The following is a 14682-nucleotide window of genomic DNA, read 5'->3' on the forward strand; positions in this document are numbered from 1 at the left end:
AACGTGGTTAAAAATACAGCCTCTAGAATTAGAAAGTCTTGTTCTGAGTATTGGAACTATCATTCACTAGATATGTGATCTTGGGTAAGATACTAAACCTCACCAAGACCTAGTTTTCTTCTGTGGGAAATTGAAACAAGAATTATCATACCCGTAATACAAATAATAATTGCTATGATGATTTACTAAAAGACAAAGTTAGCTTAAGGTAAATGCCAGCATTTATTCGTTATCATTCTCTGCAGTGGAGTGGAGAACAATTAACTTGAGCTCCCAGTGGCAACCTTCTGTGATTGGTTCCCTTACAAATGAGCAATCCCTGCCCTGTGATGAAGGTTTCCTCCCTGCAGGCTAAGACCCAGGCTTGCTGTCCCTGGCTTCTTTTTTCTAGTACAAGAGACCTCTGAGTCAGGATGGACAAACACTTTTTGTTGGTCTTCTCCCTCTTCTGCTGCATTAAGGGTGAGTCACAGACCTGAGGACTTGGCTCCAGAGATGGGATTTAGGGAGCCCCAGGAAGCTCCACCTGTGTAATAGATATTCATGCAGAGCTGAGCCTTGACTATATCTTTAAGGGAGAGAAAGCTAAGCTTCAAAATTCTCCCTTTGCCTCCTGGCCAACTTTCTGACCTTTCAACATTTTGCCATTCCCCATCAGGGGGTCAAGCGTCTTCACACAGCCTCCCCACTCCTTCCCTAGCGTTCCCCATAATCCAAAATCTTAACAGAATTTTCCTTGGGACATCCTTTCCATTTATAAGTCTGTATCCATTTCTCAAGGGTCTTGTCACTCTAGAATAAGTAATTTTGTAGTTTATTTTAGTGCTGGACAATGGCCTTTGACACCCTTATCAGGCACTTTATATTGAAACAAGTGATTGTAGGAGAGTGAATGCTGGGTGCTCTGGAATCAATTAGACACGAAATAGGGTCTAGGGACTGTCTTAAATTCTCTGCATTTTTGGTTACTCATCTGAGAAATGGGGAAATACCTACTTAAAAAGCTTTTATAAGAATTAAGTTAGATGCAAATTGAGAGAACATGGCCCAAATAAGATGCTCAAGAAGTGCTACATTCTGGCCCTGGTTGGTTGGCTCAGTGGTAGAGCATTGGCTGGGTGTGTGATGTGCTGGTTTGATTCCCGGTCAAGGCACACGGGAGAAGAGACCATCTCCTTCTCCACCCCTCCCTCCCTCACCCCACTTCCTCTCTTGCAGCCATGGCTTGATTGGTTCAAGCAAGATGGCTCCGGGCGCTGAGAATGGTTCCATGGCCTCCTCTCATGCACTAAAATAGCTCAGTTGGTGAGCAGCGAAGCAACGACCCCAAATGGGCAAAGCATCACCCCATAGGGGGCTTTCCAGGTGGATCTTGGTTGCGGCACAAGCAGGAATCTTTCTCTCTACCTACCTTGTCCTGCACTTAATAAAAAAATTAAAATAAAAAAACTACCTTTTTGTCTCATGTAGGTGCATGAGAAAAAGGTTTTTACTAGAATTAAACCTCTGTTTTGGTTAGCTCACCCCACAGTGTGAGGTAAAATGTCAATGACTATGCTATAATGCATACGGCCTTCACAAAGATTCTGTCCAAATTTCAAAATAACAGAGTATGTCACCCAAAAATATCCAAGCACCAAATGTCAGAAATTCCATTATAGTAAACTACCTGTGTAAACAAAAAAGCATTCACCCTTATTATCACATTCCCTTCTGTCTACAGTGCTGCCAAATGGCCAGGCCAGCATTAAAAAACCACTGTTAAGCTGGATAAACTAATGCCATGAAGGCTACATCTTTGCTCAGTTACCCAGGTTATACAGCTTAAGTTGGGGCCAGAATCCTTTTATTCTCCTAACAGCATTTCTCTGGGATGTGGAGTTGGTGAGAGCTCCAACTGCTTAATACCTGACTCTCCACCACCAGCTCCTCATCCACTCCCCACCCCATGTCACCTGCCTCTTCCCCAGACCTACAGATGTCCAGCTCTTTCTTGGTCAATGGTTCCTCTGGCCTCACACTAGCTCTGTATTCTTCAGCAGTGACACCACTAAGGTGCTTTAAGTGCTACCTTCTCCTGCCGAGAGACCAGTGTAGAAGAGGTGCTGGCGTTTGTGATGCTCAGGATGGGGAGATATGCATGTTTTTAAAGATCTACAAGAGTAAGTTGAAGGGCCAGGGTGGGGGGATGCTGTGAGATTCCTAGAAAATTCTTAGGAGAGTACTTCAGCAATTTTATATGTCAGAATACAGCCACTGTAGGAGGGGAACCAAAGAGCAGATCGCGCCTAGCTCGGGTCCGGTGCGTGCAGACAGAGGAGGGTTTGGGAAAATGAGACTGGAGGATGGTGGGCATTCTGTATTTCCAATAAAACGGATTCAACTGACTCCAACTCTGAAGACACGGAAGCACTAATTGCTAATGCTCTCGTGGGAGAAGGAATGAAGCAGCTCCACAAAGAGCCGAGGACTGTCAGGGACCAGGACAGAAAAGCCCTGCGAGGGCCGCTGGTTTGTCCACCTCCTCCCTGCAGCGTGAAAGCACAACTGGGCAGCCACCCTAAACCTCCCCTGGAGCCTAACTACATTCCCACTGCCTGGCTAGATGGCTAGTGACAGGTTTGACTTGTCTTTAGAGAACTTAGATCACTGGCTTATTTCCTATGGTTCTTTCCTCTTACAGATTCTAATCTCCAGTTATCATATATGGGATGTCAAAGAGGCTGCAGAGACTTGACATTTGATATGAACAATCGGACTTACGTGAATAAATGCTGCGACGACGATTATTGTAACTTCAAACTCTAAGATATTTACCATCCTGAGGTCTTACTGTAGAATGTTATTGATGTTTCTTCCTCTTCACACAACACCTGCCCTTGTTTCCTGCCTGGTTCTCCTGGAAGTAACCAGCTCTCTTGTTCATTCATGCCATCCTTCCTGGTGCCTCCAGCTTGCTTCCTGTCTGTCAGAAGATAACGATTCTCAACAAAAGGTTTCTCCCGTTACAGGAATTGGCATGGCCACACTCCATGAACCTTGCCACGAGAGGCCCTGTACAGTAACATTTAAAACAAGACCATTCTAGATCCTTGTGATAAGTTTAGATGGTCAGGGTAAACCAGAACTCCCTCAACTAAATACAAATATTTATTTTTATGTAGAAGTTCCATTTATCGTTACTATAATTAAGCAGAAATGCAACAAATTGGATGGTGGACAGTCAAGATTTTTCTTTATGGACACAAATTTATTTTCCCCAGTGGACAGTGTCCACTTCAGATTCAGTCGTGATTCTCATTTACAAAGTATATCCATACACGGTGTTAGAAACAGCAGAAAGGGGTTCCCTGCCTCCATAAAATTCATAGCTTACACACAGCCACTTCTAGGCCTGTCCAGATGTACACTCCAGAAACCTCACTATTCTCTTTTCCTCCCCTTCCTCTGCTAATCTTTCTTTATCCCACTTTCCTTTGTCATCCACTCCACTCTCACCTCCCCAGCACCCACACCATTGCTGTACAGATTCCCCCTCTTCTGAACACCAAGTCACTTTATGGACACTTTTCCTGACACTCTCTCCTAATAAATCGTTTCTGTTTGTCTCATTTGCTCCAGTACATTATAGATCAAAGCAAGAATAGAAACCGTGTCTTACTTACCTCTGTTGCCATCTTTTTAGTTTGCAAGAATAAATATGCCCTCATGCTTTTTCTGGCTGCATGCCTGTTTTGTTCAGTGTACTGAGAATGGTAACCTCGAGTTTCTACCTGGCAAAAAGTATTCACTCCAAGTGCCAATATACCATGTGTTTTACTCAAAGTGGGAAGGAACTTTGTTATTATGGGACCTTCTGGTATTTAAATATCTTAACCAAAAAAAAAATGTGATGGGATTCTTTCAAAATTCATTAGTTAATCTTACTTCAAAATTCATAATCAATACTATCTTTATACCAACGTTTGATAAAAAGAAGCCTGGAAATTTAGAAAGGGTAATCTAAGCTTTGAAAATATCTAAAGGCACATGCCTTCCTACTTTTAATGATGTCAAGAATGATTGCATAAGTTTGTTTTCAGATTCAGTTATACAATATAAATTTTCCCTTCAATCTTATATCTAACAGTTCTAGCCTTCATTGATTACCATTAACTAGATCCATTATTTATTGAGTTGAAATATAATTACTTTACCTTCTTAATTGAAGTATAAATCACATATAATAAAACCACATATTTTAAATATACAGTTTGATGTGATTTTTTCTTATTTAGAAACTAAATTGAATGGGGTGACACTGATCAATAAGTGTAAATGGCTTTCAGGTGAACATCTCCATAGCATTTGAACTGTTGTGTTGTGTGCCCCACTCCCAAAGTCCAATCACTTTGCAACACCATATATTTGTTCCTCTTTACTCCCCTTCTCCCGGCCCCCCCATACTGCTTTACTTTTATCTGTGTCCATGAGTGTCAGTTTTATATCCCACCTATGTGAAGTACAACACTGCTCTCAAAACTTAGGGGATATTTCATTGCTTCATATCCATTTTGAAATACCTCCTAATTTTTGTGAGCAGTATATTTGTCCCATTTTATACCCCTTCCCCTCCCTGCCCCTACCCCTGGTAACCACTTTACTTCTATCCATGTCCATGAGTCTCGTTTTTCTTTCTTTCTTTCTTTCCTTTTTTTTTTAAGAGAAAGGAGGGGAATCAGCTGAGCTATCCTCAGTGTCTAGGATCACTGCTCAAAGCAATCTAGCCACTGGCTGCGAGAGGAGAAGGGAGAGAAAATGGGGAGAGGGAGGGGAAGAAAAGCAGATGGATGGTCACTTCTCATGTATGCTCTGCCTGTACATCAAACCCAGGATGACACACACTAGGCCAAGACTCTATCCATTGATCCTGTGGGCCAGGAATGAGTCTCTGTTTCATAACCCACCTATATGTATACATACATATAGAATGTATACATGCATATAGAATGATAAATGGATTCAAAGGCAAACTTTGGTAGTTCAAGGGTTTGTATTAGTGACTATTCTTCCTTCATTATACTTGCTATGTATTGTACATGAATAATAATATTATTATCTGCTATTTATCTAGTTCAGCATCAACTGTAAAGACATGTAGCCCTGGCCAGCTGGCTCAGCGGTAGAGCATTGGCCCAGAATGTGGCACACAGGACAAATGACCATCTGCCTCTCCAACACTCACCCTCCCCTTCTCTCTCCCTCTCTCTTTCTCTCTTTCTCTCTCTCTCTCTTTTCCTGTTCCACAGCCATGGCTTGAATTGTTCGAGCAAGTTGGCCCTGGGTGCTAAAGATGACTCCATGGACTTGCCTCAGGCTCTGAAATAGCTCAGTTGATGAGCAGCAGAACAGTGGTTCAGATGAACAGAACACTGTCCTTTAGAGGGTTTCTGAGTGGATCCTGGTAAGGGTGCATGCTGGAATCTGTCTCTCTGCCTCCCTGTCTCTTACTTATTATTTTTTTTAAATAACATGTAAGTGAAGACGCCTCCAAAGGATTCTAGTCTTCAGCATTCAAATCACTTCCCACTTGAGTCTTCCCATTTGAGGTCCTAGATGTCATAAAGCCAAGACAAGCCATCCTCACTATCTACTTTCTGAATTCCTGAACCACAGTATTAGTGAACATAATAATTTTCTTATGCAGCAATAACAACTGGAAAACTGTGTGATACTTGTCAAGTTGCCCAATTAGCATCTGTGCAATCAATCTGCTCTTTGGGATTTTCACCTGTTAAATTGTCTTCTTGGGAAGTTGTGAAAGTCAAATGAGATCATACATGAAAAGTACTTAAAACACGCCTCACACACACTAAGAGGTCAAACAATAATAGTCACAACAATACTAAAAGTTAAGGTATTCTTGTTTATTACATTTAAATCTTTAATACACATGACATTTATTTTGGTTTAATGTGCAGATTTATGAAAAAAGAGCATATGCATATTGGAGTAGTGCTTATTGGTATGCTATCATGTGGGTAAAGAAATTTTCACCTGGGTTTTATTATGTTCATTTGTTCAAGTTGGACAATGAAACTGAGAAGAACGTCCCAAAATGAGGTAAACCAAAAGAAAATACTCCCCAAGATTACAGCAATTTAATCTATGCTGTAAAGCAACCTAATAAGAAAGATACTTCTCATTCATGAGGAGTGTGTACACACAAAACACACTACCACTCAGAGATGCCAAAATATAAGTTCACTTTCTAACCTAAGTTTATCTTGTTTTAGAGCTCCATGCCAAGTGGTGGTGGAAAGACTTGATCTTCTCAGTTTAAGATTTAGAGACACAATAAAAGGATCAAAAGAGGTCGGGGGAGGGGGGGGAATGCTAACAAGAACATGTTTTCAGCTGGAGACTGGCATTAGCTGAAGCCCATGGGAAAGTTCCGGAACACAAACATACCACAGAGTTAAGTCCCCATTGCAGCAAGGAGTCAGCCATTTGCTGGCTGTGGTCTATGCTAACATGGGGAGTTTAGCCTCTGAGCAAGGCAGCTCCCATTTGGCAGAGGGCAAATCTACAGAGAAGTAAATAGCTGTGAGTTGTTATCAACCAATAGTGTAGCTGGGAGGATTTGGGCAGGGCACAAAAACCAAATCAAAATCATCTACCATGTAAAGTAAAATTCAGTGATCTGATGAGAATACTAATATTTGCTATTGAAACATCGAGATTTTATAATTTGAAACCTCTCTTTGTTCAACAAAGCCAATCTGTCTCAGCATTGATTCACAGATATATTTAAATTCTATCTTGAAACTCAAGACAATCAATTCTCTATCTTTTCCTTATTTTTTTTTCTAGACTGACATGTTTCATCCCCATAATTCAACAGGTTAGAGAGCCCATATACAATTAGGAATAAAAATATGTTGCTTTCCTAACTCAGATTCAATCTTCTTGTCTATTTTGAAAAATTGTCTTCATAACTATCTTTTTAAAATTTTTAATTTGAAATTAAATTTCATGGGATGACATTGATTCACAAAGTACATAGTGTTTTGGTGAACATATCTATAGTCTTTAAGCTGCTGTTTTGTGTGCCCACCACCCAAAGTCAAATCATTTTCCATCTTCTCTTCCCCACCCTCTCCCCCAGGTAACCATTTCACTTTTATTGATGTTTATGAGTCTCAGTTTTATATCCCACCTATATGTGAAATCATCCTGGCTCTTTAAAAATCCCAACTGAGAAGTCCTTTGAAAGTATTGTATTCTCAGACACAGACTAAAAGGCAGAGAGTACTCAAACTACTCAATAGAGGGTTGACTGGTTTATTGTAAGAATTTTATGTGGCACAATAAGGGAGTAAAAGCTCATGGAAATCCAGGACCAGAAACTGCAGATGGCCTCACAAGCAGAAAAATGCCAGGTTATTCTGTATCCAGGAAGCTTCACCGTCTCGGTCACAGGTGTGCAGTTCCATCACCAATGCTACTTGGGTTCTCTCTCTGCCTACTGGTTTCATTCAGTGTCTGACTGTTGCTCTTCCCACCACTATTACCTTCTGCTGTGGCATATTTCCCCTTTACTCATTACTTCATCTTATATAGGAAGGACACTGGAACTTGAACACTATCTCATGGCATCTCTATACATTCTATAATCTTCAACTACCATGCACCCTGCTTTCCTATTAATGTATTTTCCCTTCATTCTTATGAGAAGAAACGGACTGGTCATCCTTGCATAATGTCCCCATTCCCAGTTCAATTCCTAATTCAGTCATGTGCTACGTGGCTACCTGGCTAGCCAGGACCATCATAATGCCACCCACACCAAATTGTTTCTTAAATCTTAGCTTCCACAATCTGAGATGCCCTTAAAGTTTTCCTTGAGTTTTCCTTGATCCTTCGTACCTGTCCCAGCCCAGGTTTGCTAGCTTGGATCCTGCCCCCAGCTCCCTCCACTACCAAAGAGCTCTACCAGAGAAAGGTGTGGCTCATGTTGCCAGCAAATTGGGAAGCTGGAGTTAGTCCTCTTCTATCTCCATATCCCATGGGCATGGAGAGTGCCAGGAGGTGTCCAGGCTAATCCAAAGAATCCCAACCCAGAGGACTAGTTATAGATGATTAAGGGTAAAGTATGGTCACAGAATTCTCAGTACTAGATCTGAATTATTTTGACCCAAGCCATTGCATTTCCATATAGAAGATAATAATTAAAAAGTTTTAAACTCAACCCTCTTCATGGCATCACCATCATAAGGATACCAAAACCCCCTGCCTGAAGTGAGCAATGGAGATTTGCAAAAGTTCAGTATAATGTTCCCTAGTCAGTGACACACAGCTGCCCCCCACGCTTTCTTCTCATGACTGCTACTCTTACACTCTCTACCCTTGTTAGAAGACTAGAGCAAAATAGAGGTTTCAGGTGGGGAGAATAAAGGGCATGATGAGTTGAAGAATGGCCCCAAGTCCAGGAGAGATGCAGAACTAACTTCTCTCAGGGAGGTTGCAATAGTCACTATGTTTGCAACAGATGAGTTCTGTCCTCTTCTCAAAACTCAAGAAATTAATGTCCTCACAGTTGGTCATACATGACAGTTTTGAATAATAGTACATACTCCGCCCTGCGGAGGTGAAAGAGAGGGAATACAGCTTCAATGACTGTTTCCTCTTACCACATTCCTAGGAATCATATCTCTTCAGAGCTTCACTAATTTTTCCCTAGACCCAAATTACCCATAAAGCTGAGTCTACTAATTACTGACCCAAAGAACAGATTTCATTCCCCAACCAATAAGGCACATTAGCCTTTTCTTCACTCAATATTGCTTTACGAAAAAGTGCCTCTTTGCCATTCCCTTTAGGGAACCACCTCATCCTTAGCCATCCCACTCACTAACACACTGTGAGTGCAAACAGTGTTGTCTCTAAGGCAGGGGTCCCCAAACTTTTTATACAGGGGGCCAGTTCACTGTCCCTCAGACCGTTGGAGGGCCGGACTATAAAAAAAACTATGAACAAATCCCTATGCACACTGCACAAATCTTATTTTAAAGTAAAAAAACAAAATGGGAGCAAATACAATATTTAAAATAAAGAACAAGTAAATTTAAATCAACAAACTGACCAGTATTTCAATGGGAACTATGCTCCTCTCACTGACCACCTATGAAAGAGGTGCCCCTTCCGGAAGTGCGGCGGGGGCCGGATAAATGGACTCAGGGGGCCGCATGTGGCCCGCGGGCCGTAGTTTCAGGACCCCTGCTCTAAGGAAAGGAGGTAGATATTTCTGTCACTTTGTATCCCACACTACCTTTTGGTGTGATTATGTAAATGTTCTCGACAGCACAGGACTCTTGTTTCTTCAGGTTGCAGGAGCTCATGCCGTCATAGCATAACCCAAGATAATAATTTTTACATTTATAACATATTAGGGAAGGCCCTGCTAGACAACAGAAAGAGATGCTTTAAGAATGTATTCTCGGCCCTGACCAGTTGGCTAATTGGATAAAGCATCAGCCCGTCGTGCGATGTCCCAGGTTCAATCTGCAGTCAGGGCACACATGAGAAGCGACCATCTGCTTCTCATCCCCTCCCTCTCCCCTTTCTCTCTCTCTTTTTCCCTCTCACAGCCAGTGGGTCAATTGGTTCCACTGTCAGACACAGGTTTTGGGGATAGCTGGGTTGGTCCGAGCATCGGCCCCAGACAGGGGTTGCTGGGTGGAACCTGGTCAGGTGCATGAGGGAGTCTGTCTCTATCTCCGCTTCTCTCACTTAAAAGTAAATGTACTCTAGAAAAGTTTCTCCAGAAATATGCTCTTGCTTAGCGGCTCCTAATTTTACTCAGGCCATTGAACCCTTTGATAATCTTGTGAAAGATAACACATACAGACATAAATCAAATATTGTATATGATTTCTAAAGGTCAGAGTCCCTGGAAAATTTATCTACTGACCCCCGAGTATTAGGTCTTTGTCTAGCCAAAATCTAGATGATTTTTGTCCAGTATTGAGGAGAAAGGAGTAAGAAAGAGCATTGTAGCCTCCTTACTATAAGAAATAGACTAGGCCCTGGCCGGTTGGCTCAGCGGTAGAGCGTCGGCCTGGCATGCGGGGGACCCGGGTACGATTCCCGGCCAGGGCACATAGGACAAGCGGCCATTTGCTTCTCCACCCCCCCGCCTTCCTTCCTCTCTGTCTCTCTCTTCCCCTCCCGCAGCCAAGGCTCCATTGGAGCAAGGATGGCCCGGGCGCTGGGGATGGCTCCTTGGCCTCTGCCGCAGGCGCTAGAGTGGCTCTGGTCGCAGCAGAGCATCATCCCCTGGTGGGCAGAGCGTCGCCCCTGGTGGGCATGCCGGGTGGATCCCAGTCGGTCACATACGGGAGTCTGTCTGACTGTCTCTCCCCGTTTCCAGCTTCAGAAAAATACAAAAAAATAAAAAATAAAAAAATAAATAGACTAAATTTGTCTGGGAGAAGATAAAACTCCTAGAATTCTATAGTAAGAAAGTATTACAGCCCTCTCTGAAGATGGAGGGGAGGTCTACCTCTAAATGTGTCACAAATGACCTGTTTTCCAAGGACTTTAAATTAGGCATGAATATACCATTCAGATACTCCGTAAGTCCAACTGTGAAAAGAAGAAAAATCTTCCTTGTCATAATCTCACATGTATTTTCCAAAGCCCCAAAACCAATTTTGGAAAGTGAACCCCAGAATCTACCCATCGCTTATCCAAAAACCAGCCCCCTCTGTGTGCAGGACTTACCGTGGCTTATGCAGACCAGGGAGACCATGTGCAGAAGAAACAGAACGAACATCCTGGGGCTGTGTCATGTGCAGTTTCCTGAGACAGGTGCTGGTTGATTTCTTTCAGTGGTCTGTCCCTGGGCTATTTATTTACATTACACAAGCATGAAATTTCAGGGACACACAGTACCTCAATGTTCCCAGAACCAAACCAACAATTGGAGTCTTCTTTCAGCTCTTTTCACTAACTTCATCACTCTCTTTAAAATCTCAGATTTTCCTTTGTCTCGCCTACATTGAGGCACCGGAAAATAAGCTCAGGATTCCAGGTGAAGTCTGAAAGTGGGAGACGCACTGGAGCGCCCCTTCTGTGGTGTAGGGAAGGGAAGTTTTAGGAAACAGGTGACCAGAGGTAACAGTTGTCTAGTTTGCATTCAGGTGGTTGGTTTTGTAATTCAAGAATTACAAAACACATACCAAATGCCATTATCACAGGAAGAGAAGAGAAACAAACCAGGGCATAAATCAGTGGTCTCACAGACAGTAGAGCCTAGCTTGGAGACCACAAGTACACCAAGCACAGTTGTTGGTAAGGGCTAAGATGTAGAATATTCTATATGTATCTTGATTTACTGATGTCACCCCATTAAAAAATAAATACAATAAAAAAAAAAAAAACATGTAGAATATTCTAATATGATGGCCTACCCAGGGAAGACTGCCGTAAGGAAGGGGCGGTTGGGCAGGACTTTTCAGGCAAGCAATGTATCAGCTAAAAGAAGTGAGTGGGGATAAGCACCCAAAAGAACAGCTTATGTTCAAGTACAAAGATGTTAAATAACCTGAGACATTGTGCTGAGAGCAGGTCATATGGCTGAGAGACACGGGTAAATAAGAAACTAGGCACACAGGTTGTCTTGGTGGAGATGACAGCCTATGGGTACAGAAAGGGGCTCAAGGGGACACGCACTGGTCTTGCTGCTGACATTACTATGCACTAAACGTGTAGGATGGGATTTCTTGTTCACTATTGTGCGATCCAAAGACATCAATGGAATCAGAATTTTTCCCAGGGTTGGGAGAGATAGCAATATTGAACTCTAGAGAGGACATGTTCCTGTATTCCAAACTTATGTTAGCTGCACGTGCAGTTTGAGTCCTGGCTCCTGGCTCTCCTGCTTGCCAGCTAAGTGACTTTGAGTAAGTTACTGATGTTGAGAAATATTTTCATGTCTTGTAGGATTGGTATTAGGCTAATATTAAAGTTGGTGAAGAGAAAGCTCATATTTGTTCAGGCCCTGGAAACTGTCAAGCATTATTACCTCTCTGTTCAGTTCTTAGGATCTCAGGAGCAGCCAGGGCCTGGTATCAGTAATAAGGCATCAGTAACTTGTCACAGGAGCACAGAGAGGCAACAGGGGAGGCTGTAGCTGCGGTTCTGGCATTGAAGGGGCAAGAGCCTGGCTATAAGAATGGTAGCAGAAGCATTTAGTTAGGGGTTAATTTTCAGAAAGCTTATTTCCATTTGGCTTTGGCTGTTGGAAAAGATGGAAAGATTAATAACAATCTCTTCCAGAATGGATTTTGAAGACAGAAAGCCAGATTCAGAACCTACCATCTAATTTGCCTTGTGTGGGTGAACACCTAAGAACTAGTTGAGTTCTGACTCACTGAGATGGGCATAAATTGGATCCCATTCTTATAGTTCAAGGTATGATCCATAAGCTGTTTACACGCAATTTTATATCACTACCTCAGACCTCTATTTGTTCTTCCAGACTCACATCTAAAACCATACATTCTAGGTAAGAAGGCTCATATGTACCAGATGTTTCAAAATAAAATTATACTCTTCCTGATTTACTAAACCGGCTTCTCCATTAGTGTCTAGAGCCATCATGGCAAACCTTTTTACAAAAACCGCTCACTTTGGCAGTGCTGGTCAACCTGGTCCCTCCCACCCACTGGTGGGCATTCTAGCTTTCATGGTGGGCAGTAGTAGAGGTCCCAAATGGCGCCAGGATTGGCCCACCATGAAAGCAGGAACGCCCACTAGTTGGTAGAAAAAACCAGGTTGACCACCACTGCAAAAGTGGACAGTTATTATTAAAAGGTTCGCCATCACAGGTCTAGAGTCTTAACAAACCTTAGAATCATTCTTTATTGATGTCTGTGCCCCATTCTCAAAGAGAATATGAAGCTAGTCTTATCCGTTCTGCCTGCTAGTTTTCCTCACATAGGATTATTTTTCTCTATCTCCACTGCCACTGCTGCAATCTTACTTACCTGGACCAAGAAATAGCCTGATTTTTTGGTCCCCCTGCTCTACTCTTCCTTTTTATAGTCAGTTCTATAAAGTAGTCGGAGAACTCTTGCATAGGTTACACATGCCACATTCTTGCTTAAAACCCTCCTATGGGCCCTGGCCGGTTGGCTCAGTGGTAGAACGTCGGCCTGGCGTGCAGAAGTCCCGGGTTCAATTCCCCGCCAGGACACACAGGAGAAGCGCCCATCTGCTTCTCCACCCCTCCCCCTCTCCTTCCTCTCTGTCTCTCTCTTCCCCTCCCGCAGCCGAGGCTCCACTGGAGCAAAGATGGCCTGGGCGCTGGGGATGGCTCGTCACCCCGTGGTGGGCGTGCCGGGTGGATCCCGGTCAGGCGCATGCGGGAGTCTGTCTGACTGTCTCTCCCCGTTTCCGGTTTCAGAAAAATACAGAAAACAAAACAGAACAAAAAAAACCCCTCCTATGACTTTTCAGTCACACCTGGAAGGAAATCCAAAGCTCCTCCCATAGCCTGCAAAGTCTTCCCAATCTAAGCAATAGCTACCTCTTCAACTTAATTTCCAACCACATCCCCCTTTGCTTACTCAAATGCCACCCACTCAGAGTAGCATTTCCTGGTAAATTTCTGGAAAATGGCAACATCCATTTTTCCCTTCCTTTACTTTTTTCTATAGCAATTCTCACTACTTGACCAGCTACATCTACACAGCTCATAAAAATTAGGGGCGCAGAAAACGTGCAGATACTCCAGTGCTTTCAGCCTTTTGTATAGTGCATTTTCACCAATGAAATAAAAGTGGGCTTTGCATCTCATTTGCATAACCAAACGACTTCTTCTGACTTCTTGTTTGCTTTTCTGATGTTTTTGTTTAATTAAAAAAATCAAATGCTTTTTTTTATTGCTTCATATTCATTTTGAAATATCTCCTAATTTTTGTGAGCAGTATATTTGGTCACTTGTTTGACTCCTCCACTAGAACAAAGCAAGAGCTTTGTCTTACTCACCACTGCATACCCAGTTATCAGGGAGCTCACCACATAGGACACCCCAAAACAAGTAGTGATGGAACAAATGAATAATGATTTTTCCACATCCTCTCTTGCATCCTTCCAGTCTGTTTTCCACATAGTAAGCAGATTATCAGATTGATTTTTTTTGTTTTTGGAACTAAAATAAGGATGTGAAAATGAAGGCTTTCTATTTTCCAGCTAGAGTTCAAGATAGTAGGTGGCAAGTATTTTTACATTTCAAAGTGAAGCTCTCAATCCATATTTGTCAATTGTATAAATAAATCTCTAAGATGCCTGGAATCAACGTGGTTAAAAATACAGCCTCTAGAATTAGAAAGTCTTGCTCTGAGTATTGGAACTATCATTCACTAGATATGTGATCTTGGGTAAGATACTAAACCTCACCAAGACCTAGTTTTCTTCTGTGGGAAATTGAAACAAGAATTATCATACCCGTAATACAAATAATAATTGCTATGATGATTTACTAAAAGACAAAGTTAGCTTAAGGTAAATGCCAGCATTTATTCGTTATCATTCTCTGCAGTGGGGTGGAGAACAATTAACTTGAGCTCCCAGTGGCAACCTTCTGTGATTGGTTCCCTTATGCATGAGCAATCCCTGCCCTGTGATAAAGGTTTC

General features: G+C 42.4%; 2 protein-coding genes across 2 annotated transcripts; one reads left to right on the plus strand and one right to left on the minus strand.

Moving 5' to 3' along the window:
• Nucleotides 1-413: 413 nt before the first annotated feature.
• LOC136393820 (prostate and testis expressed protein 3-like) lies at nucleotides 414-2808 on the plus strand. The gene is made up of 3 exons (XM_066366475.1): nucleotides 414-462; nucleotides 2040-2162; nucleotides 2684-2808. The coding sequence occupies exons 1-3, from the start codon at nucleotides 414-416 to the stop codon at nucleotides 2806-2808; spliced, it is 297 nt and encodes a 98-aa protein (XP_066222572.1).
• A 5676-nt stretch (nucleotides 2809-8484) lies between these two features.
• On the minus strand, nucleotides 8485-10816 carry PATE2 (prostate and testis expressed 2). The gene is made up of 3 exons (XM_066367963.1): nucleotides 10765-10816; nucleotides 9311-9439; nucleotides 8485-8621 (listed from the first exon to the last, which is right to left on the minus strand). The coding sequence occupies exons 1-3, from the start codon at nucleotides 10814-10816 to the stop codon at nucleotides 8485-8487; spliced, it is 318 nt and encodes a 105-aa protein (XP_066224060.1).
• Nucleotides 10817-14682: the final 3866 nt, after the last annotated feature.

This window comes from Saccopteryx leptura, chromosome 2 (assembly GCF_036850995.1).
Source record: "Saccopteryx leptura isolate mSacLep1 chromosome 2, mSacLep1_pri_phased_curated, whole genome shotgun sequence".
Lineage (NCBI taxonomy): Eukaryota > Metazoa > Chordata > Mammalia > Chiroptera > Emballonuridae > Saccopteryx > Saccopteryx leptura.

Excerpts from the sequence above, each read along its gene's own strand:
- LOC136393820 (XM_066366475.1), top strand. The coding sequence starts at position 414 with ATGGACAAACACTTTTTGTTGGTCTTCTCCCTCTTCTGCTGCATTAAG. Across the intron at positions 463-2,039 it reads CCTCTTCTGCTGCATTAAGG|CAGTGACACCACTAAGGTGC; the intron begins GTGAGTCACAGA and ends TGTATTCTTCAG. Across the intron at positions 2,163-2,683 it reads GTTTTTAAAGATCTACAAGA|ATTCTAATCTCCAGTTATCA; the intron begins GTAAGTTGAAGG and ends TTCCTCTTACAG.
- PATE2 (XM_066367963.1), bottom strand. The coding sequence starts at position 10,816 with ATGTTCGTTCTGTTTCTTCTGCACATGGTCTCCCTGGTCTGCATAAGC. Across the intron at positions 9,440-10,764 it reads CCTGGTCTGCATAAGCCACG|GGCCTTCCCTAATATGTTAT; the intron begins GTAAGTCCTGCA and ends GTTGTCTAGCAG. Across the intron at positions 8,622-9,310 it reads TTACATAATCACACCAAAAG|GGCGGAGTATGTACTATTAT; the intron begins GTAGTGTGGGAT and ends TCACCTCCGCAG.